This window comes from Neoarius graeffei, chromosome 5, assembly GCF_027579695.1.
Source record: "Neoarius graeffei isolate fNeoGra1 chromosome 5, fNeoGra1.pri, whole genome shotgun sequence".
In the NCBI taxonomy this organism is placed as follows: domain Eukaryota; kingdom Metazoa; phylum Chordata; class Actinopteri; order Siluriformes; family Ariidae; genus Neoarius; species Neoarius graeffei.
In genome coordinates, this window is record NC_083573.1 from 110,072,758 (window position 1) to 110,098,583 (window position 25,826).

Here is a 25,826-nt window from a genome sequence, read left to right on the forward strand (position 1 = left end):
GATTCAGAAAGTACAGTTTCTAAGCTTTCCAATGATGCCTTCTATGTGGAGATCTGACAATATTTGAAGAATGTGTGGCCTTTTGAAAGTGTATACTTCTTAAAACAGAAAAGGGAGAAAATCGCCCTCAAAGTTTTCCATCTCAGCTACTCTGGGTGTAGGGCGGGCACATAATGGTGCTCATTTGCATGACATTAAGGAAAGCCCTACCCCCTACGAGCTAGCATGATACTACTTTCATGTAAGCAAAGATCAGACGTCAATTTTCCTTCCATGCAAAGTATGCCCAACACAATTATGAAGTACAAAAATAAGTCCTAAAGTATACTTTAACGTTTTGTGGTTGAAAAATTACTCACACCATAAGAAAGAAAGATAGCACGATGATGACACAACTAACACAACACTAGTTTCATGTAAAGCCTCGGTCACAACCGGCCGTATGTGCTCCTACAACCGGTCTACATGCAAAAAACGCAAGAAACACACGGAGAGCACGTATGAAACGCACGAGAGCGCGCGTGTGAAAAACACGAGAGCACGCGTGTGATGTGCTGATTTTCGAGCCGCAGACTGGCCGCAGAGGTTCTTTGTCATGTCAAACAAACTCTACGGGCGCTTACGTTTTTTTCAGGTTGCAAGACAAACTTACGGCCAACGCGCGTCTTTCTCCGTGAAAAAAAAAACCCGCAGCGATTTGGGAAACGCCAAAAATCACACGGCCAAAAAATCGTACGTCCGGTTGTGACCTAGGCTTAACCAAACCACAACACTCTCCGTTACATGTAAAAATAACCACACAGCCTTAGATTAATAAACTTACCCCATCAGAAAGAGAAACGGCGCCTTGCACACACCAATGCCTCCGATGGAATGTAATCCTAGAACGGTCCGTGTATCATCCAATCATTCAAGTATTCCATTCAATCTGGAAAACGAGGTTGCGTTTTTTTTTTTTGCTAGAAATGGTGATCTCCGGTGTAAATACCGAGTGTCTGTTTGCTTCGCGGTGTGTCACCTCCTCTGCGCTCTGTTTAATAACTCATTCCATAGTGAAATCACACGCCTGTATGCAGTTAAGTAGCCATGCGCTCAACTCGGATCATACAGCTGATTCACAAAAAACAACAACAAATGACTTAAATCATCATGTGAATGGCCCATATGGTAATTTACCCACACCCCCCAGCAGGCTACAGTCCTGACAAAAACGAGACAATTTGCAACAAAAAATGTATGCTTTTCCAACAAAACAATCTATTATCTGAAATACTGATTGCATTCTTCAAGATCTCAACTTGCACATGATGGAAAAAAAACAAAAATCACAAATTTCGAAAAAAAAATGCTTCTTTTGCGATTATCTCGGATTCGTTTCGGCCGACATGTGTCCCTGGATTCGGTGAGGGGTCACATATACATATATATATATATATATATATATATATATATATATATATACAGAGTCTACCTGTAATGTGCAATTTTTCCGAGCCTCTCAATAAGGCAATTTTTCTATACTTTTTCACAGTAGATAATGCAAATAGCCCTTTGTATTTAATCCTTCATTTGTCTAATTTTTATTTCAGTTTTATTTGTTATCTGTTTGACATTTTCTTGCTACTGTAACACGTGAATTTCCCCGATGTGGGATGAATAAAGTGAATCTAATCCAATCTAATCTAATCTAATCTAATCTAATCTAATCTAATCTAATCTAATCTAATCTAATCTAATGTCCATCAGGTTGGATGGGGAGCACCGGTACACAGCCATTTTCAGCTCCTTCTACAGATGTTCAATTGGATTCTGGTCTGGGCTCTGGCTGGGCCACTCAAGGACATTCACAGACTTTCTCTGAAGCCACTGCTTTGCTCTTTTGGCTGTGTTTCAGGTCATTGTCAAGGTAAACCTTCACCCCAGTCTGAGGTCCAGAGCACTCTGGAGCAGGTTATCTTCAAGGATCTCAGTGTACTTAGCTGCATTCATCTTTCCCTCTATTAGGACTAGTCGCCCCATTCCTGCTGCTGAAAAACATCCCCGCATCATGATGCTGCCACCACCATGCTTCACTGTATGGATGGCATTACCCAGGTGATGAGCGGTGCCTGGTTTCCTCCAGACATAATGCTTGGTATTCAGGCCAAAAAGTTCAATTTTGGTTCATCAGACCAGAGAATCTTGTTTCTCATGGTTTGAGAGTCCTGTAGGTGCCTTTTGGCAAACTCCAAGTGGGCTGTCATTTGCCTTTTACTAAGGAGTGGTTTCCATCTGGCCACTCTATCATAAAAGCCTGATTTGTGGAGTGCTACCTGGATGGTTGATCTTCTGAAAGGTTCTCCCATCTCCACAAGGATACACTGGAGCTCTGTCAGAGTGACCCTTGGGTTGCTGCTCATGTTCCTGGCCTAGGTCCATCTTCCCTGATTGCTCAGTTTGGCCAGATGGCCAGGTCTAGGAAGATTCTTGGTGGTTCCAAACTTCTTCCATTTATGAATGATGGTGGCCACTGTGCTCTTTGGAACCAGTAAAGCTGCAGCAATTTTTCTGTACCCTTCTCCAGATCTATGCCTTGGCACAATCCTGTTTCTGAGGCCTGCAGATAATTCCTTTGACCCCATGGCTTGGAGTTTGCTCTGACATGCACTGCCGACTGTGGGACCTCATATAGGCAGGTCTTGGCAATCCCCAATAATGTCCAATCAATTTAATTTACCACAGGTGGACTCCAATTAAATTGTAGAAACATCTCAAGCAGTATCAATGAAAACAAAATGCACCTCAGCTCACTTTTGGGTGTTATATCAAAGGGTGTGCACACTTATGTACATATGATATTTTACATTTTGATTTTTAATAAATTAACACAAATTTCTAAAAACCTGCTTTCACTGTCATTATGGGCTATTTTGTGTAGAATTTTGTGACAAAAATGGACTCAATCTATTGTAGAATAAGTCTGTGACATAACATAACATGGAAAAGGTGAAAGGGGTGTGCAGACTTTCCAGCTTGACTGTATACTCATGCTATCTGTTATCACCCACATGAGGATGGGTTCCCTTTTAAGTCTGGTTCCTCTAAAGGTTTCTTTCTTGTGTCACCTGAGGGAGTTTTTCCTTGCCACCATTGCCACAGGCTTGCTCATTGGGGATAAATTAGAAATAAAATTAGCTCATGTTTAAAGTCTTTAATTTTCTGTAAAGCTGCTTTGCAACAGTGTCTTGTTAAAGGCACGATAAAAATAATCTTGACTTGGAAAAAAAGCTACTGGATGCAGCTTGGGTTTTTCTCCATGGTGCAGGGACAGCACTCCACCAACTCTGGTCTCAGAAACATCTACCTCAACAGAGAAAGGTTTCGAGGGGTCTGGGTGCTTAAGGATGGGTGCCGTGGTGAAAGCTGATTTCAGCCGAGCAAAGGCTTCCTCTGCTCCCTGGTTCCACTGTCAATGTTTTTGGGCTGTTCTTGAGCAGTGTTGTGAGGGGTGCCACATTGATGCTAAATCCCTTGATGAACTGGCGGTAGAAGTTGTCACACCCCAGGAAGCATTGGAGTTCCTTAATGGATGTGGGCATGGGTCATGAAGTGATGGCAGAGACCTTGTTTGAGTCCATGCTGACCTCATCGACATAAATAGCATACCCCAGGAATGAAATCTTTGAAATATGAAACTCCCTTTTCTCTGCCTTGACAGACAACTAATTTTCCAGGAGTTTGCTGAGAACTGACTTGACATGCTCATGATGACTGGTTTCATCGAGGGAATACAGTAGATCAGAATGTCATTGATATAGGCTATTATGTAGCATCCCAACATGTCCCTGAGCACATTGTTGATTAGGCACTGAAACACGCTGGGTACGCAAGATAGTCCATATGGCATGACTAGATATTCATAGTGACCCAAGGTGGTACTGAATGCTGTCTTTCACTCATCCCCTCCCCTTGTACACAACAGGTTATAGGCACTTCTGAGGTCAAGTTTGGTGAAAACATGAGAAGATCTTAGCTGTTCTAAGGCAGATGAAATGAGGGGAAATGGGTATGGATACTTTATGGTTATCTGGTTAAGGCCTCTGTAATCAATACAAGGTTGAAGGCCTCCTCCTTTCTTCTACACAAAGAAGAAGCCCATGGATGCTGGAGATTTCTGTAAAGCTGCTTTGTGACAGTGTTTATTGTTAAAAGTGTTATACAAATAAACTTGACTTGACTAGATGTAGATGGACAGATGTAACCCTGCTGAAGTGCCTCCTGTACATACTTTTCCATTGCTGACTGCTGTCTTCTTGAAAGAGGGTAGATGCAGCTGCGTGAAGGGATAGTGCCTGGAAGGAGGTCAGTGGCACAGTCATGTGGTCTATAAGGTCTTTGCTGAAGACTTCACAGAGTTCATGATAGCAATCTGGTACCTGCTCAACAGAGGTGGAAAAACTGGATTGACAGAGTAAAAGTCCTGCTTAGGTTTTCCTTCTGCCTGTGCTCTCAACACAGGTGATTTCACCAATTAGCTCATCAACCTGGCTTAGGGGATGTGGTAATTAGGATCAGCTGGTTCATTGAATTGGCTGGAGCAAAAACATGGCAGGGTTTTTACTTTCTGCACCCAGGTTTTTCCACCTCTGCTGCTCAATGTCCCCAGGGGAAGGGCTCTCCATGGAGGCGGAAGCCACAGTGAGTTGAGGCAATTGCAGGCAGTTCTAATGGCAGGATGGGGACCATTTCAATATTTCTTTTTGTTGCCAGGAGATGAGTGTATCATGCAACTGCAGCCATGGAAATCCGAGCACGATTGCATGGTTGGAAGTTCGAGTGATGTACAGGGACAGATGTTCCTTGTGCAGAGCCCCAGTGTGAATCTTCAGAGGTCTAGTTCTTTTGTTGACGAATAATAATAATAATAATAATAATAATAAAAGTTCAATTTATATCGCACCTTTCCCATACACAAGGTCACATTACAATTAGAGAAAAAAAAAGTCCACCAAAAGAGGGTCAAGATGCAATTCCCATGGTGTAGCTGCCTACAGTTCCACCAAAAGGTACATGAAGGTATGTCTCACACTACCTACATAGCCACCACGATGCCACCAGGCAACATTGCCCGAAACACCATGCCATGGATCCACAAAATGAGCACAGAAGCACCTCTGCACAGACCGCTGGTATGTCCCAAACTGCCTGCACAGCCACCACAATGCCACCAGGCAACATCACTCAAAACACCGCACCAAGCACAGAAGCACCGCTGCACAGAGTGCTGGACAACCTTGAGATTAAAAAGAGCAACATGCTCACTGCAGTCCATAGCGAGGAGCACAAGCATCACCCATGGCAGACCAAGGCCCGAAGGGAACTGATGCCCAAAACTGGGTCCAGAGCTACACCACAACTGGCGGACAAAACACCCAAACAAAGAACATTCAAATAAACAACAAACATCAAATCATACATTCACAAAAAGAAAAACAACGGGAAAAAAAGAAAAAGCAAAAGCTCCAGTTAGAAGCAGCAGCCAAAATGTGCACAGTGTACTCTCAACCAGAAAAACGATTAATGCCATCTTCCACTTCCATTGTAGAAGGAAGCCTTTTCACACAGTTACGTCACCAGAGAACTGATCTGGCCATGGAATGGCTGTAGCAGAATTACCGGTGGATGTTGGACATGTCAGGAGGGCCTGCTATATAGCAGCAGCAAGCTGAGAGAGATGTATGTCAATATCGCTCAGCATCTTCTGATGTTCTAACAGATGTCCTTGCGCCAAAACTGCAGTTTGCTTAGCCTCTTCTGCTGCGTCCATGATAGCAAAGTACTGTCAGAGTGCAGGCACTTACGGACGCAATTGCACGGGAGAGCAGGTGTGTCACAAACTGGTGAACAAAACAAAATCCTAAGACGAGAATCAGGTTCAGGTTCATGCCAAAGGATGGTCGATGTATAATCAGAATATCAGAGGTAAACCACAGTTTCAGAGTCAGTAAATATGTTGTGAAAGTCAGAACAACTAGAGTCAAGCCAAAATAACAGAACAGCTCGGTATGATCAGGTACAAGAACACAGAACAATACTTTGCAAGGGGCTGGAGTGTTTAGCTTGCTTTTATAAGGGAGTGTGATTAGAAACAGGTGTACTCCCAATCAGTACTTGGGAGAGGGTAGGCGCTGTGGCGCTTCGGAGTTGTAGTCCATGGCAGCCATGTTTGAAGGCTGCCATGAACTCACACTGTTGCTGACAGGTTTTGGGTAAACTGACATTTTTTTTTTCACTGTAGCAGCATTGTGTGTTCATACAGTTCTTATGGTACACGTTTTGATGATGCATAAAAATTAAACATGCAGGCCTAGGTATTTTATTTTTGTTCCATGTCTCCCTAATATGTCCCAAGTCTCCCAACTTAATGTCTCATGTCTCGCCTCAGTGTCTCAGGTCTCCCTGCAAAAAATAATGACAGAAAAAGTGAAGGCTGAAGGCCAGCATATGTCACAAGCTGAGAAACTAATGTTGTGGTAAGAGGGTATAGTAAATACTCTCTAATGCAATATGAATGTGATGCTACCTGCAAAGAATTTCACACAACCTACAAAAGATGAAAACATGTCCCAAGTCTCCCCGCTCTCCCACACCAAGACTACATTTTCTTCCACAATTGCTATAATATTACAATTGCTTCTTCAGTGGCTGCTTTTGTGGATTTTGCATTTTTTAAAAGAGTAATTTGTGCTTTGAAATACTGTGTCTAACTTGGTGGTTGGTGTGTACATATCTGTGTGTGTGTGTGTGTGTGTGTGTGTGTGTGTGTGTGAGAGAGAGAGAGAGAGAGAGATATTCTGACTGGATTATTAAGCTATGAGTCAAGTGCGTAGAGTTTTTGAATTAAAAGTGTGTGTGTGTGTGTGTGTGTGTGTGTGTAACCCATGGCAGCACTGTTGTGTTTATGGAGACGCTATGACAAGTATAACACTCTGAAGGTTTGGCTGCTTTAGAGTATGGCTGAGGATAAAAAAGAGAGTTCATCAGAGGAGCTGAAGGAGAAGATCTGCTTTCTGACTAATGAGAACGTAAGAATTTATAAAAATCACTGTTGCTGTGTGTGATCAGCTAGAAACTGGGGAAATTATTTCACTCAAAGGCTGGAATTGGGATCTAAAAATATTAAATTGCTGGCTTCTGATACCTGTTATATCCCTTTGGCTCTGTCTCAAACGTTAGCATTCATGGTTACCCACAATGCACTACAAACTGGGAAATGTCATCATGAAATAAAGGACAATTTCATACTTGCCAACTCTACCAATTCGCACGGTAATCTGCCGATTTTGACAGGTGAATACCACCTACCGCTTTTAGTTCTAAATACTACTGCATTACAAAATAATCAGTGAACACTTTAGGGTTTGCTCTTCTGACCTCGCTTCAGCTGTTTTCAGCACAGGGGATACAAGTAGATAGTGTCAGATAGTCATGGAACATTGTGATAATGATGGAACGGTGTGATGATGTTGACTCTAAACTGTATTGCTCTATAACGCCTTTCCATTGGTTCTCATTATGGTTCTAGCGAATCAGCAACAAGCTCACATGTTACAACAAATCGTGCCAGTATTTGTAAAAACCAAACACACTCTGATGATCACAAACAATGAAAACTCTGAAGAAAAAAAGATTGGCTATGACAACAAGTTCAAGGTGACTTGGTCATCAGATTATCCAGCATCAAACCATCAAGGCAAGGTGAGTAGTAGCATTCTGTGAAGTACATCAGTCTGATTTCCCAATCAATTTTCTTCAAATATGGCACTCAGAATGCAGGAGAATGCACCATTTTACACCTTTTTTTTCTCAAAATTTTCTGGGGGAGCATACCTCTGGACCCCCTAGAAGGGCATTACTGTGTTGCGCAATCTGATCTACTGCTCTTTATTCTCTAGGGTTTGGCAAGTGTGCAATTTTAAGAGCTATGTTATCTGTGATTAATATATCCATGCCCTAGGTCAGTATGTAATTAATGTACAAGAAATTGCTAGAAGTTTGCTAGCATCTATTTTGATTGAGTATTTTACTTAATGTGCCTGATGCAGACACAAAAAGAGTGACTTGCTTTTGTGTGTGTGTGTGTGTGTGTGTGTGTGTGTGTGTGTTTAGGACCATCTGTGCAGTAAACTGGGTTCCTCACAAAGCAGAGTGGTTCAACATGCTGCCTCCAACAGGGACCTGAGCTCCAGATTGGTGCAGAGTGAACAGGACAAATTAAAGGTGGGTTTCAGAGCACAACATTGCCCCTTTTACCTCGAATATATATTTTTTAGCTACACTTTAGCTGCACTTCTCATCCTCCTCAACCTTTCAGCATCATTTGACACAATCAAACATGACTCTCTTGTCCATCTTCAAAAGTCTTGGAATCTACAACACACCATAGCAGTGGCTGGCTTCCTATCTGGAGGGTCAGTCCTATGAGGTGACATGGACATGATCCACATCTGCTCTACACAGAATCTCCACTGATGTCTCACAAGGTTCAGTGCTGGGTCATCTTCGGTTCTTCCTCTATACCCTCTGCCTCTTATGACCTCTCTTGAGGACATATTCTCTATACCCAGTGTCTTGGTGTGTTCATATCCTCACATGGGTTTTCATATTACTGCTATGCTGATGACACGCAACTCATCCTCTCTTTTCCTTCCTCAGTTTATGCACAGATCTCAGCATATCTACATCCATCTCATCATGGATGGCAGCTCAGAAGCTGAAACTTAATCCCAGCAAAACTAAGCTGCTGTACAGCCCTGTCAATTCATCCCCATATTAAGATCTTGTGATCTCCCTGGATGCCTATGTGATCTCACCATCTGTCACTGCACGCATGCTTGGAGTAACCATGGGCAACATATTGTCCTTCTTGCCACACACTGCTTATGCTAGTTTTTCCTTTTCAACATGAGTTTTCATCCATTTCTATACACAGAGGTCACTCATGTCCTTGATGAGTCCCTTGTAATTTCAAGACTGGACTACTGGAACTAATTCCTGGCAGGTCTGCACCTGCATGGCATCTGACCTTTGCAAATGATTCAGAATGCTGCTGGACAACTTGTTTTCAACCTTCCCAAGTTCTCCCTGCCCATTACTATGCTACCTTCAATGGCTTCCTGTAGCTGCCTGCATCAGATTTAAAACATATATGCTTGCCTACAAAGCCAAAATACAGTGTCTTGCAAAAGTATTCATCCCCCTTTGTGTTTGGCCTGTTTTATTGCATTACAAGATGGAATTAAACTGGATTTTTCGAGGGTTAGCACCATTTGATGTATACAACATGCATACCACTTTAAAGGTGCAAGCTGTTGTTTTATTGTGACGTAAACAGAAATTAAAATGAAAAACAGAAATCTGGAGTGTGCATAGGTATTCACCCCCTTTCATATGAAACCCCTAAATAAGAGCTGGCCCAACCACGTCACTTCATAAGTCACATAATTAGTTGATTAAGAGCCACCTATGTGCAATCAAAGTGTCACATGATCTGTCACATAATGTCTGTATAAATCAACCTGTTCTGGAAGGACCCTGACTCTGCAACATTGCAAAGCAAGCAACATGAGAACCAAGGAGCCTCCAGGTCAGAGACAAAGTTGTGAAGGAGTATAGATCAGGGTTTGGTGATAAAAAAAAGTCCAAACTTTAAATATCCCATGGAGCACCATTAAATCCATTATACCAAAATGGAAAGAATATGGCACCACTACAAACCTGACAAGAGAAGGCCCCACCCACCAAAATTCACAAACCAGGCAAGGAGGGCATTAATCAGAGATGCAACAACGCTGCCAAAGATAACACTAAAAGAGGTGCAAAGATCCACAGTGGCGATGGGAGTATCTGTCCATAGGATAACTTTAAGTTGTACACTCCACAGAGCAGGGCTTTATGGAAGAGTAGCCAGAAAAATGTCATTGCTTAAGAAAACACATTTGGAGTTTGCCCAACAGCATGTGGCAGACTCCCCAAACACATGAAAGAAGATCCTCTGGTCAAATGAGACTAAAACTGAACTTTTTCGCCATCATAGGAAATGCCATTGTAGAAATCAGAGCGGGTGGGTGGAGCACAGAAGTACGGCAGGCCAGAACTGAGTTCCAAAAACTCTTTTTATTTGCACTTTTCAGTCGCAAAAACACACTCTCCCAGCCACACGCATACACACACACATAAGTCATCTGGTTGGGGAGAAAGCTCCCTTCCTCTGCTCTCTCTCTCTCCTTATATAGGGCGCGGTCACTGGGGAAGGCACACAAACACAGGTTAACTAACATCAGGTGTAGTGATTCTGCCACTTACCTTCCCTGACTCCACCCTCCTGTCACAGACCGATGCTTGACCACGCCCCCACTGCCACAGCCATGTGTGGTGCAAACCCAACACCCTGAGAACACCATTCCTACAGTGAAGCATGGTGGTGGCAGCATCATGCTGTGGGGATGTTTTTCATCTGCAGGGACAGGAAAGCTGGTCAGGACTGAAGAAAAGATGGATGACACTAAATACAGGGCAATTCTGGAGGAAAACCTGTTTGAGTCAGCCAGAGGTTTGAGACTGAGATGAAGGTTCACATTCCAGCAGGACAATGACCCTAAACATACTGCTAAAGCTATACTGGAGTGGTTTAAAGGGAAACATTTAAATGCCTTGGAATGGCCTAGTCAAAGACCAGACCTCAATCCAAGTGAGAATCTGTGGCATAACTTGAAGATTGCCGTATACCAATGCAACCCATCTAACTTGAAAGAGTTGGAGCAGTTTTGCCTTGAGGAATGGGCAAAAATCCCAGTGGCTAGATGGGCTAAGCTAATAGAGACATACCCCAAGAGACTTGCAGCTGTAATTGCAGCAAAAGGTGGATCTATAAAGTATTGACTCTGGAGTGTGCATAGGTAGTATGGACTACCTATGCACACTCCAGATTTCTGTTTTTCCATCTTGTTTGTGTCATAATAAAACAACAATTTTCACCTTTAAATTGGTAGGTATGTTGTGTAAATCAAATGGTGGTAACCCCCCAAAAATCCACTTTAATACCAGCTTGTAATGCGACAAAACAGGACAAATACCAAGGGAATGAATACTTTTGCAAGACACTATTTCAATTTTGATTCTTGCAACACATTTCAAAAAAGTTGTGACTCTAAAGCATTTCACACTTTATAATGTTTCCATTCCATGCACCACACTCCCACTGATCCTCTATCACTGCTCAACTGGTCCCACCATCTCTCAGGGTACAAGGAAGGTATGCAACAGGGGTGATTTCTCAGAGACAACAAGGGAAGCCGAGCTTCCCCTAAAATTCTCTCCTCAAACTGCGGCATCTATTACGTTGAATTCTCATTAAAACAATGACTTGCATAACATAATATATGCCCAAGATTGTATTTACGTTCATAACTATCCTGTAACTTATTTGAGTGATGTCTGATGAACTTGCAGTTCGCTACGAGAATCACCTTTGCTGCCAGGCTGTAACCAGCGTTGCCAGATACTGCTGACGTTTTCCAGCCAAAATATGTTCAAAACCCGCCAAAATGCACTTAAAACAGCCCAATCTGGCAACACTGGCTGTAACCTTTCTTATTTCAATGGGCTCTATGCGCTGGCAGCCGGGTTTCCATTGCAGTCTATGAGAGGGCTCTGAACAGCCAATTTCGGCTAGTTGTTATTGGTTAAAATCGACAAAATCGTCACTTCCAGGGAAGCCAGGCTTCTCTGGGACTAAACGAGACAGTGGGAGGGGCAAGAAGCTGGGCTGATGAAGGATTATTGGAGGTAGTGAGGTGGGCGGGCTCTGTACTTCGGCGTCGGCGAGGAACATGGAAGTATGATCAGTCCCTAGCGGATGTTGAGAAAGTGTAGTCGTGTGCCAAAGTGCTGTTCGAATTTCTTTTCATATAAACGTTTCTTCTCATTGATGTCTCTGTACATTACTCTGTAAATAAATGTAAATATTATTCGTTGTGCTCCGTTAACTTTCATCCATTCTATCAGTTTGATCATTCGTGAATTCACTCATTTATTTCATTTGTAGTTCAATCTGGTTGTAGGCTAGCTTGAGCCTTCTTTTTTTTTCTTTCGATTACGTTCATTATTTCTTATATTGAATATTGTTAGTTTTTTCTTTTTTATCAGACATCTAATTTTTTAGGTTTGTTTACCTGACATGTTTCGACGTACGACTGTCGTCTTCCTCAGAGTGTCACCGGATGTTATTGGTGATGCATCTTTTATCAGCTGATGTTTCCGAAGGCGTGGCCTTCCTGTCTGGATTGATATCCACAATGGGCAATATCCAAAGGGGCGGAACAGGTCAAAAACAATAAAACACAGAAGAAAGAGAAAAAACAAACCAACAAACAAGAACACAGGGGAGTAGTGACATTACCATACATCAGAGGAATAACGGAACGCATTCAAAGAGCAATGAGGAAATACAACATTAACACACCTGTCAAACCACACACAACACTCCTTCAGATCCTGGTTCATCCCAAAGACAGAATACATCCGGAAAACAGATGCAACACCATATATGAGATTCCATGCCAATTATGCAATAAAACTTACATTGGGGAGACAGGAAGGAGTTTCAACACAAGAAAAAATGAACATAAGAAAGAGTGCGAAAAGGAGACAGCTACAAGACAAACCCGAACAATAAAAGAAAAGGCACAACAGGAAAATTATAAGTCAGCCATAACAGATCATTGCAAAAGGGAGAATCATATTATGGACTGGGGGAATGCCAGAGTCATCCGCACAGAAGATAATAAACATCAGCGCTGGATCAGGGAGGCCATAGAGATCCGTAAGCGAAGCCCGAGGACCATCAACTGAGATGAGGGAGCATACATGCTCTCCCATACCTGGAGTACCATCTTGCAGGGGACGAACTGACAGTAGAAGGCGTGACCGACCTGTCAATCCAGACAGGAAGGCCATGCCTTCGGAAACATCAGCTGATAAAAGATGCATCACCAATAACATCCGGTGACACTCTGAGGAAGACGACAGTCGTACGTCGAAACATGTCAGGTAAACAAACCTAAAAAATTAGATGTCTGATAAAAAAGAAAAAACTAACAATAGCTTGAGCCTTATTGGGATCTGCAGTGCTAGCTGCTAACAGAAATTGGTGAAGTCTCTGGAAAGCACAACCAGCTAGTATGACAGGGTCACAGACCATTTTCTGGAAAAGGAGCAGAGGGCAGAATTTGTGCATAAATAGTGTGCATCATATAATGTTCATGAATCTGAAGTGTGTATATTGTTCAGTAATGTTAAGAGAATGGTGGGCTCTGTGCTATAGGTTATACCTGGGTATAATATTCAAGGTTCTGTGTGTTGCATAGCCTACCTGGTTATGAATTTCCAGACTGTGTTGCAGAAGATGTTCAAGGATGTGTTGCACAGCTGGGTGTTGTGTTAAAGACTCTGTGTTGCATATCAGGGTATGATTGTTCAAGGCTCTTCGTTGAATAGCCAGTGATTTTTGGATGTTTGATATTTTTGATTAAGGATATGAGGCACTAGCCTGGCAAGCCAGACTATAACATGAAATGTACAAGCAAAAATACTTTCTGCCACTAGGTAGGGTTGTCTAGTTCACTATGCTAATGGGGCACACCTTTCTATGCTTTGATATCCGGCCTACAGGTTTTACGATGAATACGTAAAATGGGCTTCCCCTGTTTTAAAAACCAGCAGCCGCCACTGGTATGCAACAAGACATTTTTTTTATCCTGGAACCTAGATGGTGGAATAAACCTCCCCTAGTTGTCCAAACAGCTGAGTCTTCAAACAACAACTAAAGACTGACCTTTTCACCACGCACTTAAATTACCACTCATAATCCCTAACCAGGTTAATCATTATAAGGATGCATTTGATATTGACACTTCTGTGTGTGCTTTTAGATCTCCAAAGATCTTGTGGAAGTGCAGATCGAAGCCAACAAATTGAAAGAGAAATATGAGGCAGATATATTTGAGCTGCAGAATAAGGTAGTGCGTGCGCACACACACACACACACACACACACACACACACACACAATATCTATCATCATATAGTGTTTCACAATTGTCGTTCCCTACTTCCTATGCAAGCTGCTAATTAATTAGCTACTCATAATCACAATGCAACAACAGAATGAGGGTTAATTTCATATACTAACGACTAACTAGCAGATTCAGAAACACACCTGTCTTGTTCATTATCTCTGTCCCACCCCCTCAGGTGTTGTGTCAGGAAGGTGTGGTGTTGAATCTGGAGGCAAAGCTTGACCAGCTGAAGCGGGAGGCAGAGTCAGCATCATCACGGTTACAGATTGCCGAGAGTAATGAGCGAGACATGGCGGAGGAGTACTCAGTCCTGAAGAGTAACTTCCTGGCTGTGAGTGAGGGGCTGGAACGTGAGATTACACACTCACAGGAGCTGAGTGATGAGCTGCTGATGCTTGCACACACAGATGACACACTGCTGCAGGAAAAAGAGCGAGAACACACACACAAACTCGAGCTGGAGAGAGTCAGAGCTCTACTGAGCAGAGTGTCACACAGCAGAGTCAGGGTGAGACACACACACACACACACACACACACTGACCTTTGACCCTATACGTGTCCTGTTTTAGCCAGAGGAACTGAGCTGAGGATGCAATGCTATGGGGGACAGACATACACATGTGAGGACATTTTTCATATATGTACTGTACGTGTGTGTGTGTGTCTCCATGTATGCATTATTGAAACACAACTTGTGTTTATGCATGCACTATGAATACCTCTGTTTTCTGCTTAATTTTTCAATAATATTTATTGTTTATTTAAGTTTTTAATATTTATTTTATTAAAAAACATAAAATTATGGTTCCATTTTATCCTGTCATACACAACCTCTCAGTAAATATATGTAGAGAGAGACATTACAAAGGAAAATAAAGCTTGGAAGGAAGTAGTAGGCATGCCTCTGTTGAGTGTATGTAGCTAGTACAGTTAATTCGCTTTACCAATCTCAAAATGAAGCTAGTACGAAGCCGAAAACACAACTGAATTTCACTCTAAGTGCATTTGGTAAGGGACATGAATGACATGCCACTCATGTTTGAATACAGGGTTAGTGTTCACTATAGTCAACATATTTAATGTTTCTTTAAACCACTCTGTTAATGAATGAGACATCCTCACAAGGCACTATGGGACTTTTGACTGATAATATGATGATAACATGAATGTATGTGGATCATTTCTGTCATTCCTTCTCTCTTTGTGTGTGTGTGTGTGTGTGTGTGTGTGTGTGTGTGTGTGTAGAGGGCCCAGTATGAGCTGAGGGAGGAGCTCGAGAAAATGAGAAAGAGTTATGAAGAACAACAACATCAGCTGGAGGAGAAAATGTGAGGCACACAGAAGAGCGAAAGATTAAAGTTCAAATGTTAATATTACAACCCCGATTCCAAAAAAGTTGGGACAAAGAACAAATTGTAAATAAAAACGGAATGCAATGATGTGGAAGTTTCAAAATTCCATATTTTATTCAGAATAGAACATAGATGACATCAATTGTTTAAACTGAGAAAATGTATCATTTAAAGAGAAAAATTAGGTGATTTTAAATTTCATGACAACAACACATCTCAAAAAAGTTGGGACAAGGCCATGTTTACCACTGTGAGACATCCCCTTTTCTCTTTACAACAGTCTGTAAACGTCTGGGGACTGAGGAGACAAGTTGCTCAAGTTTAGGGATAGGAATGTTAACCCATTCTTGTCTAATGTAGGATTCTAGTTGCTCAACTGTCTTAGGTCTTTTTTGTCGTATCTTCCGTTTTATGATGCGCCAAATGTTTTCTGTGGGTGAAAGATCTGGACTGCAGGCTGGCCAGTTCAGTACCCGGACCCTTCTTCTACGCAGCCATGATGCTGTAATTGATGCAGTATGTGGTTTGGCATTGTCATGTTGGAAAATGCAAGGTCTTCCCTGAAAGAGACGTCATCTGGATGGGAGCATATGTTGCTCTAGAACCTGGATATACCTTTCAGCATTGATGGGGTCTTTCCAGATGTGTAAGCTGCCCATGCCACACGCACTAATGCAACCCCATACCATCAGAGATGCAGGCTTCTGAACTGCGCGCTGATAACAACTTGGGTCGTCCTTCTCCTCTTTAGTCCGAATGACACGGCATCCCTGATTTCCATAAAGAACTTCAAATTTTGATTCGTCTGACCACAGAACAGTTTTCCACTTTGCCACAGTCCATTTTAAATGAGCCTTGGCCCAGAGAAGATGTCTGTGCTTCTGGATCATGTTTAGATACGGCTTCTTCTTTGAGCTATAGAGTTTTAGCTGGCAACGGCAGATGGCACGGTGAATTGTGTTCACAGATAATGTTCTCTGGAAATATTCCTGAGCCCATTTTGTGATTTCCAATACAGAAGCATGCCTATATGTGATGCAGTGCCGTCTAAGGGCCCGAAGATCATGGGCACCCAGTATGGTTTTCCGGCCTTGACCCTTACGCACAGAGATTCTTCCAGATTCTCTGAATCTTTTGATGATATTATGCACTGTAGATGATGATCAGAGGTGGAAAAACCCGGGTGCAGAAAGTAAAAACCCTGCCACATTTTTGCTCCAGCCAATTCAATGAACCAGCTGATCCTAATTACCACATCCCCTAAGCCAGGTTGATGAGCTAATTGGTGAAATCACCTGTGTTGAGAGCACAGGCAGAAGGAAAACCTAAGCAGGACTTTTACTTTGTCAATCCAGTTTTTCCACCTCTGATGATGATATGTTCAAACTCTTTGCAATTTTACACTGTCGAACTCCTTTCTGATATTGCTCCACTATTTGTCAGTGCAGAATTAGGGGGATTGGTGATCCTCTTCCCATCTTTACTTCTGAGAGCCACTGCCACTCCAAGATGCTCTTTTTATACCTGTCAGGGAAAACAGACAAGGACCCAAGAGCGCAAGTTAAATGTTGAGTTTTATTGATAACAGGGGAAAGGGAGTTGGGAGGATGTGCATGTGTGAAGTTCAATGGCAGGAGGACTGAGAGGCAGGGATGGCTGGTGGGAGCATGGTGGTGATGTCTGCTGTCTCCCATCCAAGCACTGGTCAGGCTTGACCCTGCTTAGCAGCAGAGATCAGATAAGATCAGATGTTGTCAGAGTAGGGAGGCTGTAAGCTGATGGCACTAGGTGTTCAGGCAGTGTTCCAGTGAGCAGTCCCTCAGCAGACAGACAAGACAGCACAACAGGCAGGAGTAGGGAACAGGCTGGAACACAGAGTCACAGATCAGGTAGCAAGATAAGGGACAGAAATGCAGGGTCAGGTTACCAGGACTGAAGAGCTGACAGAGTCAATGCCTAGAAGACGATCTGACACTAAAGCTTGGGAGGACAGCAGCTTAAATACACACAGAGGAGGAGCAGGTGATAGGCAACAGCCAATGACAGCCACTGAGAGTTAATAAGAGGAAGTGTATGCGGGCGTGGCCGGTAATGCTGAGTGGAGAGGAGTGGAGATGTTACCTGAAGAGAGGAAACCCACAGGTAGGACCATGACAGAACCCCCCCTCAAGGGACGGCTCCAGAAGTCCCTAGTCACAGATCCACCAAGACGGGCGTGAGGAGGGGGAATACCGGTGGAGGGTCAGAATTCCTCTGACCGGTCAGTGTCCATAGCCTCCGCACCATCTTCACTGTTGGAAGCCTCGTCATCCCAGGGCCCCCGCCCAGGATTTGGTTCAGTATCAGGTTCGGGCACTGGAGCAGGGGCAGGGTCCGGAAGGGGATCCGCACGGTGAGAACCCCTACGTCGACCCTGTCGGATGGAGGGTTGGTCAGGGTGTAATCGATGGAAGTCGGCGATGAGGGCCGGATCCATAATCCTTCCAGCAGGGACCCATGCCCTCTCCTCAGGACCATAACCCTCCCAGTCTACCAAGTATTGGATGCCCCTACCCCTTCGTCGCGAGCAGAGCAGTCGCCGGACCGTGTAGACTGGTCCACCATCAATGAAGCGTGGAGGAGGAGGTGGCGGTGTTGCCGGGACCAGGGGGCTCTCGTGCACCGGTTTGAGTTTGGAGACGTGGAAGGTGGGATGTATCCTCATGGTCTTGGGCAGCAGCAGCCGAACTGCCATGGGACTGATGACCTTCTGTATGGGAAAGGGTCCGACGTAGCGAGGCGCCAATTTGCGTGACTCCACCCGTAGTGGTAGGTCTCGAGCCGACAACCATACCTTCTGGCCGACATGGTAAATGGGTGCAGGGGTCCTCTGCCGGTTAGCCCCAATAGCATAGCTGGTACTGGACTTCAGGAGTGCGGTGCGGGCCTGGGCCCACGTGCAGCAGCAGCGGCGGGCATAGGCGAGAGCAGACGGGCAGGTGGCTTCTCCCTCCTGGCTGGTAAACAGAGGTGGTTGATACCCATACACACACTGGAAGGGGGAGAGTCTGGTGGCAGAGCTGGTGAGGGAGTTGTGGGCATATTCCACCCAGAGCAGATGTTGAGCCCAGGCATGGGGGTTGCGCGAAGCCACACACCTAAGTGCCTTCTCCAGTTCCTGATTCATGCGCTCCATTTGGCCATTTGACTGTGGGTGAAACCCGGATGACAGACTGGCAGTGGCCCCGAGGAGGTGGCAGAATTCCCTCCAGAAACTGGCGGAGAACTGTGGGCCCCAGTCGGAAATGATATCCCTGGGCAGGCCGTGGACCCGAAAGACATGTTCTAAGACGACCTGGGCAGTCTCCTTAGCAGTTGGCAGCTTTGGGAGAGGCACAAAGTGGGTCATCTTACTGAAGCGGTCCACGATGGTGAGGATGACCGTATTACCTTCTGATGGAGAAAGACCAGTAACAAAGTCCAGGGAGACATGGGACCAGGGACGCATGGGTACTGGCAGGGGCTGGAGTAACCCGGCTGGGGGCTGCCTGGGGGACTTGTGCTGGTTGCAAGTGGGGCAGGCTCTCACAAAATCCTGGATGTCCTTCCTCATCGACGGCCACCAGAATCGCTGAGACAGCAGATGGAGGGAGCGTGTGACCCCGGGGTGACAGGCCAGGTGGGAGTCGTGTCCCCATTGAATCACCTGAGACCTCAAGTCAGCTGGGACATAGAGACGGTTGGAGGGGCAAGCGCTGGGGCCTGGCTGGTCCCTGATGGCCTCTCGAACCTGCTCCTCAATGTCCCAGGTCAGGGCAGCAACAACACAGGGGCTTGGGAGGATGGGTGTTAATTCCTCCTTGGAAGCCTCATCCCTCTGAAACATCTGGGAGAGTGCATCAGGTTTGATGTTGTGGGAGCCAGGATGGTAGGAAAGGACAAAGTTGAAGCGGGTGAAGAATAGTGACCACCGGCGCTGGTGGGAGTTTAGCCTCCGGGCTGTCCGGATATATTCCAGGTTTTTGTGGTCTGTCCAGACCACAAACGGAACCTTAGGCCCCTCCAACCAGTGGCGCCACTCCTCAAGGGCGAGCTTGACCGCCAGTAGCTCGCGATTGCCGATGTCATAATTGCTCTCTGCTGGGGTCAGTCTTTGGGCGTAGAAGGCGCAGGGGTGCATTTTTCCATCCTCAGCTGCCCGCTGGGAAAGCACAGCCCCGACTCCCACATCCGAAGCATCAACCTCCACCACAAACTGCCGCTTGGTGTCAGGCATCTGGAGGATGGGAGCTGAAGTGAAACGGACCTTGAGAGTTTTGAAGGCTTTGTCAGCTGCTGCCGTCCATTGGAAGGACTGTTTGATGCTGGTCAGTGCGGTGAGTGGGGCTGCCACAGTGCTGTAGCCCCAGATGAACCTCCTATAGAAGTTGGCGAACCCCAGGAACTGCTGCAGCTTCTTACGGCTCTCTGGAACTGGCCACGATGTCACTGCCGACACCTTCGCAGGGTCCATTTGTATGCTGCCCTCGGTAACCACATATCCCAGGAATGAGACAGACTGAGCATGGAACTCGCACTTCTCTGCTTTCACAAACAACAAATTCTCAAGCAGGCAGCGCAGGACCAACTGGACGTGGTGAGTGTGTTCAGACAGGGTTTTAGAGAAGATCAAAATGTCATCCAAGTAAACGAAAATGAACTTGTTGAGCATCTCTCTGAGGATGTCATTTACCAGTGCCTGGAACACTGCTGGGGCATTGGTGAGACTGAATGGCATGACCAGATATTCATAGTGTCCCATCAGGGTGTTGAACGCAGTCTTCCACTCGTCGCCTTCTCTCACTCGCACCAGATGGTAAGCGTTCCGGAGATCTAGCTTGGTGAACACTGTGGCCCCTTGCAGTAGTTTAAAGGTGGAGGAGAGTAGTGGCAAGGGTAGCGGTTCTTAACCATAATGTCGTTCAAGCCCCGGTAATCTATGCATGGGCGAAGAGAACCATCCTTCTTCCCCACGAAGAAAAATCCAGCTCCGGTAGGAGAGGACGATGGACGGATTAGGCCGGCAGCCAGAGAGTCGTTTATGTAGTCCTCCATGGCCTTTCTTTCCAAGGCTGACAGGGAGTAGAGATGGCCCTTAGGGGGTGCGGTGCCTGGCAGGAGGTCGATGGCGCAGTTGTATGGTTGGTGTGGGGGCAACGATGTGGCCTTGGACTTGCTGAACACCTCCCTCAGGTGGTGATAGCAGACAGGAACCTTGGATATGTCGGGGGTAGAGCTGGTGGTCTCCTGGTTGGTTGGCAGGACGGCTCCCTTCAAGCAGGTCTGATGGCAGCCCCTTCCCCACTCTCGTATGGTGCCAGTCTCCCAGTCGAGTTGGGGGTTGTGTAGACGGAGCCATGGGTACCCTAGGATGAGTGGTTGGCCGGGTGAGTGTAGGAGGTGGAATTGGATGGACTCCTGGTGGTTTCCTGACAGCAGCATTGTCATGGGGGCTGTGATGTGTGTAACTGTGCCGAGACGATGTCCACCCAGTGCTCATACAGGAACGGGTGGAGTAAGATGGTGGCATCCCACACCCAGCTGCCGTGCGAGCTCTGTGTCCATGATGTTAGCTTCGGCTCCAGAGTCCACCAGGGTGGCCAGGGCACAAGCGGTGTCAGGAAGCTGAAGGCGGAGCTGAAGCAGGGGTTTACGGATGGAGGTTAGGCGGCGCTGTTGCTCCTCGGGGGTGAGGGAGGCATGGCCGATCTCCATGGGGTCAGACTGATTATGTCGGCTTTGGGGCATGATAGGCGGGAACTGGGCAGCGGAAGACTCACCCCGAGTGTGGGTGGCAGGTTGACTAGGACGCCCCTTCTCTCGTCTGCGGATCTGGATACGGTGATCGATGGCCTCATCGAGTGTCGGGGGTTGCTCATGGGAAACAAGCTCGTCCTTGACGTAGTCCGCCAAACTGTGGAGGAAGGCATCCACCAGCGCCACCATGTTCCACGAACTGCGCCTCGCCAGGGTGCAGAAGTCAATGGAGTAGTCCGCCACCGTCCGGTTGCCCTGACGGATACTCATAAGTGCTCGTGACGCCTCTGTTCTTGATGAGCCCAGGTTGAACACCTTTACCATCTCCTCGGCGAAGGCACTGAAGGAGGCACAGGCCGGGGTTTGCCGGTCGAATTCAGCTGTCCCCCACAGCCGAGCCCAGCTGGTCAGGTGAGTGATGACATACCCCACCTTGGTTCCCTCCGTCGAGAAGGTCCTGGGCTGCAGAGAGAACTGGATATGGCAGCTGGTCAGGAATGGCCGGACCTGGTTTGGGTCACCATTGAAACGTTCCGGATTACCGATCTTCGGTTCCGGGTCACCGGGAGCCAGAGCAGGTGGAACATGAGTGGATGGAGTGGTGAGGTTGGTGAGAACTTGCAGGACCTGGGTTAGCTGATGCTGCTGTTGCTGGAGCTGTTGCTGTTGAAATAGTTGTTGCTGCTGGTTGAACTGCTGTCGTTGTTGGTGGTCAAGCTGGAGCAGAGATGCAATGTCGCCGACCATCCGGTTTATTTCTCCCTCTGTACGTTCCAGTCGCTGCAGGGCAGTCACTTCAGGCTCAATCACCATGCTGGTTGGGGAGGACACTGGGTCCATGATGGTCAGATCGTTCTGTCAGGGAAAACAGATGAGGACCCAAAAGCGCAAGTTAAATGTTGAGTTTTATTGATAACAGGGGAAAGGGAGTTGGGAGGATGTGCGTGTGTGAAGTTCAATGGCAGGAGGACTGAGAGGCAGGGATGGCTGGTGGGAGCATGGTGGTGATGTCTGCAGTCTCCCATCCAAGCACTGACCAGGCTCAACGCTGCTTAGCTTCAGAGATCAGACAGGATCAGGTGTTGTCAGAGTAGGGAGGCTGTAAGCTGATGGCACTAGGTGTTCAGGCAGTGTCCCAGCGAGCAGTCCCTCAGCAGACAGACAGGACAGCACAACAGGCAGGAGTAGGGAACAGGCTGGAACACAGAGTCACAGATCAGGTAGCAAGATAAGGGACAGAAATGCAGGGTCAGGTTACCAGGACTGAAGAGTTGACGGAGTCGACGCCTAGAAGACGATCTGACACTGAAGCTTGGGAGGACAGCAGCTTAAATACACACAGAGGAGGAGCAGGTGATAGGTAACAGCCAATGACAGCCACTGAGAGTTAATAAGAGGAAGTGTATGCGGGTGTGGCCGGTAATGCTGAGTGGAGAGGAGTGAAGATGTTACCTGAAGAGAGGAAACCCACAGGTAGGACCATGACAATACCCAGTCATGTTAATGACCTATTGCCAATTGACCTAATGAGTTGCAATTTGGTCCTCCAGCTGTTCCTTTTTTGCACCTTTAACTTTTCCAGCCTCTTATCGCCCCTGTCCCAACTTTTTTGAGATGTGTTACTGTCATGAAATTTCAAATGAGCCAATATTTGGCATGAAATTTCAAAATGTCTCACTTTTGACATTTGATATGTTGTCTATGTTCTATTGTGAATACAATATCAGTTTTTGAGATTTGTAAATTATTGCATTCCGCTTTTATTTACAATTTGTACTTTGTCCCAACTTTTTTGGAATCAGGGTTGTACTTCAGAATAAATCCATTGGTTTGTGGCACATTTTTTTTTTGCTTGTGTGTTCTCAGTGTGACTATGGGAAAGGAGCAGCAGGAGAATAAGAGAGCAATCTGCAACACACAACAGGAGCTTGCACAGCAATCAGCTGTAAAAGTGCACGCACACACACACACTTGTCTTATTATCCTTGTGAGGAACACCCACTGACATAATTATTAAAACAGCTCATTAATGCTATGCTACACCTGAATATATCACTAACCTTTACCTTAAAAAGAAAAAAAGCAGCTTATTAATGCTTTTTTAATTAAAAATTAAATTTAAATTCAGTAAAAAAAAAAGAAAAGCAGATTTCCTTATAGGGACCAACCAAATGTCGCCAGAAAGTCAATCCTGTCATAATATATTCTCTCCGTTTTTTTCCACCAAGACACCATCTGTGATTGGCTGGCACATGTGGGTTTTATTTTCTCATTCCAGGATGTTTGTCATGCGATGGAGTTGGAGGGAGGCAGATGCAAGTGTAGATTAATATTTTAATTAAACATCACTGGCAAACAATTCCAAAAAGTGAAACAAAAAACCTAAACAAGAGCAGGCAGAAAGTCAGGCACTCAGCAAACAGTACAACATGGGTGTGGCAGCAGGGGTGTGGTCGAGTGTTGGCTGGGAATGGCGAGGAGGCAGGTTGAACCAGCAGGTAGCATGTGATGAGGTGCACCTGTGTCAAGTTACTGGCTGTCTATTAACCTGTGTCTCTGTGTGTCTTTCAGACAGTCAGGAACAAGAGAGAGAAAGCTGTGTTCCCCAATGTGAGTGGTGTCTGCCTGTGTGTGTGGTTCAATATTTCCAATGAAAAGTGTCAAAATAAAATGAACACACCTGTTATGAAGCTGGCTTCCAGTTCCTCTGTTTCCCAAAGTCAGAGAGTTGTTACACTGGTGCCGAAACCTGAGGAACACTGCCATGGGATCCAAACCAGTCCGAGAACTCCTCCAAACACTCACTGACGGTTGCTGGCCGGTGAGTGTGCCACATCGAAGCCATCATTGAGCAAATGACTCTGGAGCAGTTTGTTGCTCAGCTGCCAAGTGGGATGTCAGCTTGGGTCCGGTGTCATTTGTCATTTAACGACATTGCTGGAGGAGGCAGTCTGACTGGCTGAGGATCATCTGATGGCATATCCAGAAGCAGGCTCTGCTACAACTTCCTCTCTCTCTCACTCATTTTCACTTTCTCCTTCTCCCTCTCTCTCTCCTCGGCCCTCCCCTCCCCTCCCCTCCCCTCCCCTAGCCTAGCCCCGTAGAAATAGGGGCCAACTCCCCCAGAACCTGCTCTCCGCACCCGTGTTTATCCTCATGTTTCTACTCTCCCTTCACCTTCTGTGTCTTTGCTGCCATTAAACCCCTCTCTCACTCCACAGATGAGTTCATCCATACCCACCAGAACTGAGAGCAAGCTTGGGCAGGTCTGTAGGTGTGGAGGGAAGGCGGGGAATCAGCACTTCCGCAAGGAGGCGGGGCAAAGCATCCCCGATGCACCTCAGGCTTCCCCTGATCGAGTAGGGGCATACATGATAGTTGTGAGTATGCAAGGGTGTACACATCGGGCTTTGGTGGATTCAGATTGCAATCAGACCTCCATACATCAAAGTCTGACACAATGCGGGGCACTTGGAAATGCACATTTGGTGAAGGTTAAGTGTGTGCATAAATATCCACTGATGCCCATCACTATCCACTTCCAGGGAGAAAATCATAGCATAGAGGCCGTGGTTAGTCCGAGCCTCGCTCACCCACTGATTCTGGGAACCGATTGACTGGGGTTTAAAACATTGATGAAACAGATAGTAGTGGGAGAGTCCTGCAGTACTGCAGTGGTGCTTGAAAGTTTGTGAACCCTTTAGAATTTTCTATATTTCTGCATAAATATGACCTAAAACATCATCAGATTTTCACACAAGTCCTAAAAGTAGATAAAGAGAACCCAGTTAAACAAATGAGACAAAAATATTATACCGTACATGGTCATTTATTTATTGAGGAAAATGATCCAATATTACATATCTGTGAGTGGCAAAAGTATGTGACCCTTTGCTTTCAGTATCTGGTGTGACCCCCTTGTGCAGCAATAACTGCAACTAAACATTTCCGGTAACTGTTGATCAGTCCTGCACACCAGCTTGGAGGAAATTTAGCCCATTCCTCTTGTAGTAAGACCCTGATGTGGGTGGAGCACAGAAGCATGGCAGGCGAGAGATGATGTTTCTACAAACACTTTATTTTTACTTTTCAGCTTGCTTTTCCAGCTTTCTTTCGCTCACTTCCTCTTCCATTCACTCACTCACACATGTGTTGTGGTTGGGGAGAGAAGCCTTTTCTCTGCTCTCTCTCTCTCCTTTTATGCTCCCTCCCTGTAACAACCAAACACATACATACGCACACACACATTAATTAACAGCAGGTGGAGTGACTTATCCACTTACCTTCCCCGATCCCGCCCTCCATTCACAGACTGCTGCTTGGCCATGCCCCCGCTGCCACATACCCCCACCGCCCGACTCAGGCCGGGGACGTGTCCGGCCTGAAGCTGACTCCCCGCCCCCCCCCACCCCCCCCCCGATGGGACAGGAAGTCTGCCACCACCATCTGTGCCCCCGGCTTGTGGATCACCTCAAACTTAAATGGCTGGAGGGCAAGATACCAACGGGTGATCCACGTGTTGGCATCCTTCATGTGGTGGAGCCACTGGAGGGGTGCGTGGTCTGAACAGAGGGTGAAAGG

General features: G+C 45.8%; 1 protein-coding gene across 1 annotated transcript in view; it reads left to right on the forward strand.

Annotated features, from left to right (window-relative positions):
• The first annotated feature begins 6,992 nt into the window (after positions 1-6,992).
• Positions 6,993-25,826, forward strand: part of ccdc78 (coiled-coil domain containing 78) — a 66,172-nt gene continuing 47,338 nt past the window's right edge. The window contains 7 exon segments of the mRNA XM_060920871.1: positions 6,993-7,064; positions 8,149-8,259; positions 13,971-14,057; positions 14,292-14,624; positions 14,688-14,738; positions 15,364-15,446; positions 23,112-23,190. Of these exon segments, the coding sequence (XP_060776854.1) occupies positions 6,993-7,064; positions 8,149-8,259; positions 13,971-14,057; positions 14,292-14,624; positions 14,688-14,738; positions 15,364-15,446; positions 23,112-23,190 (816 nt within the window).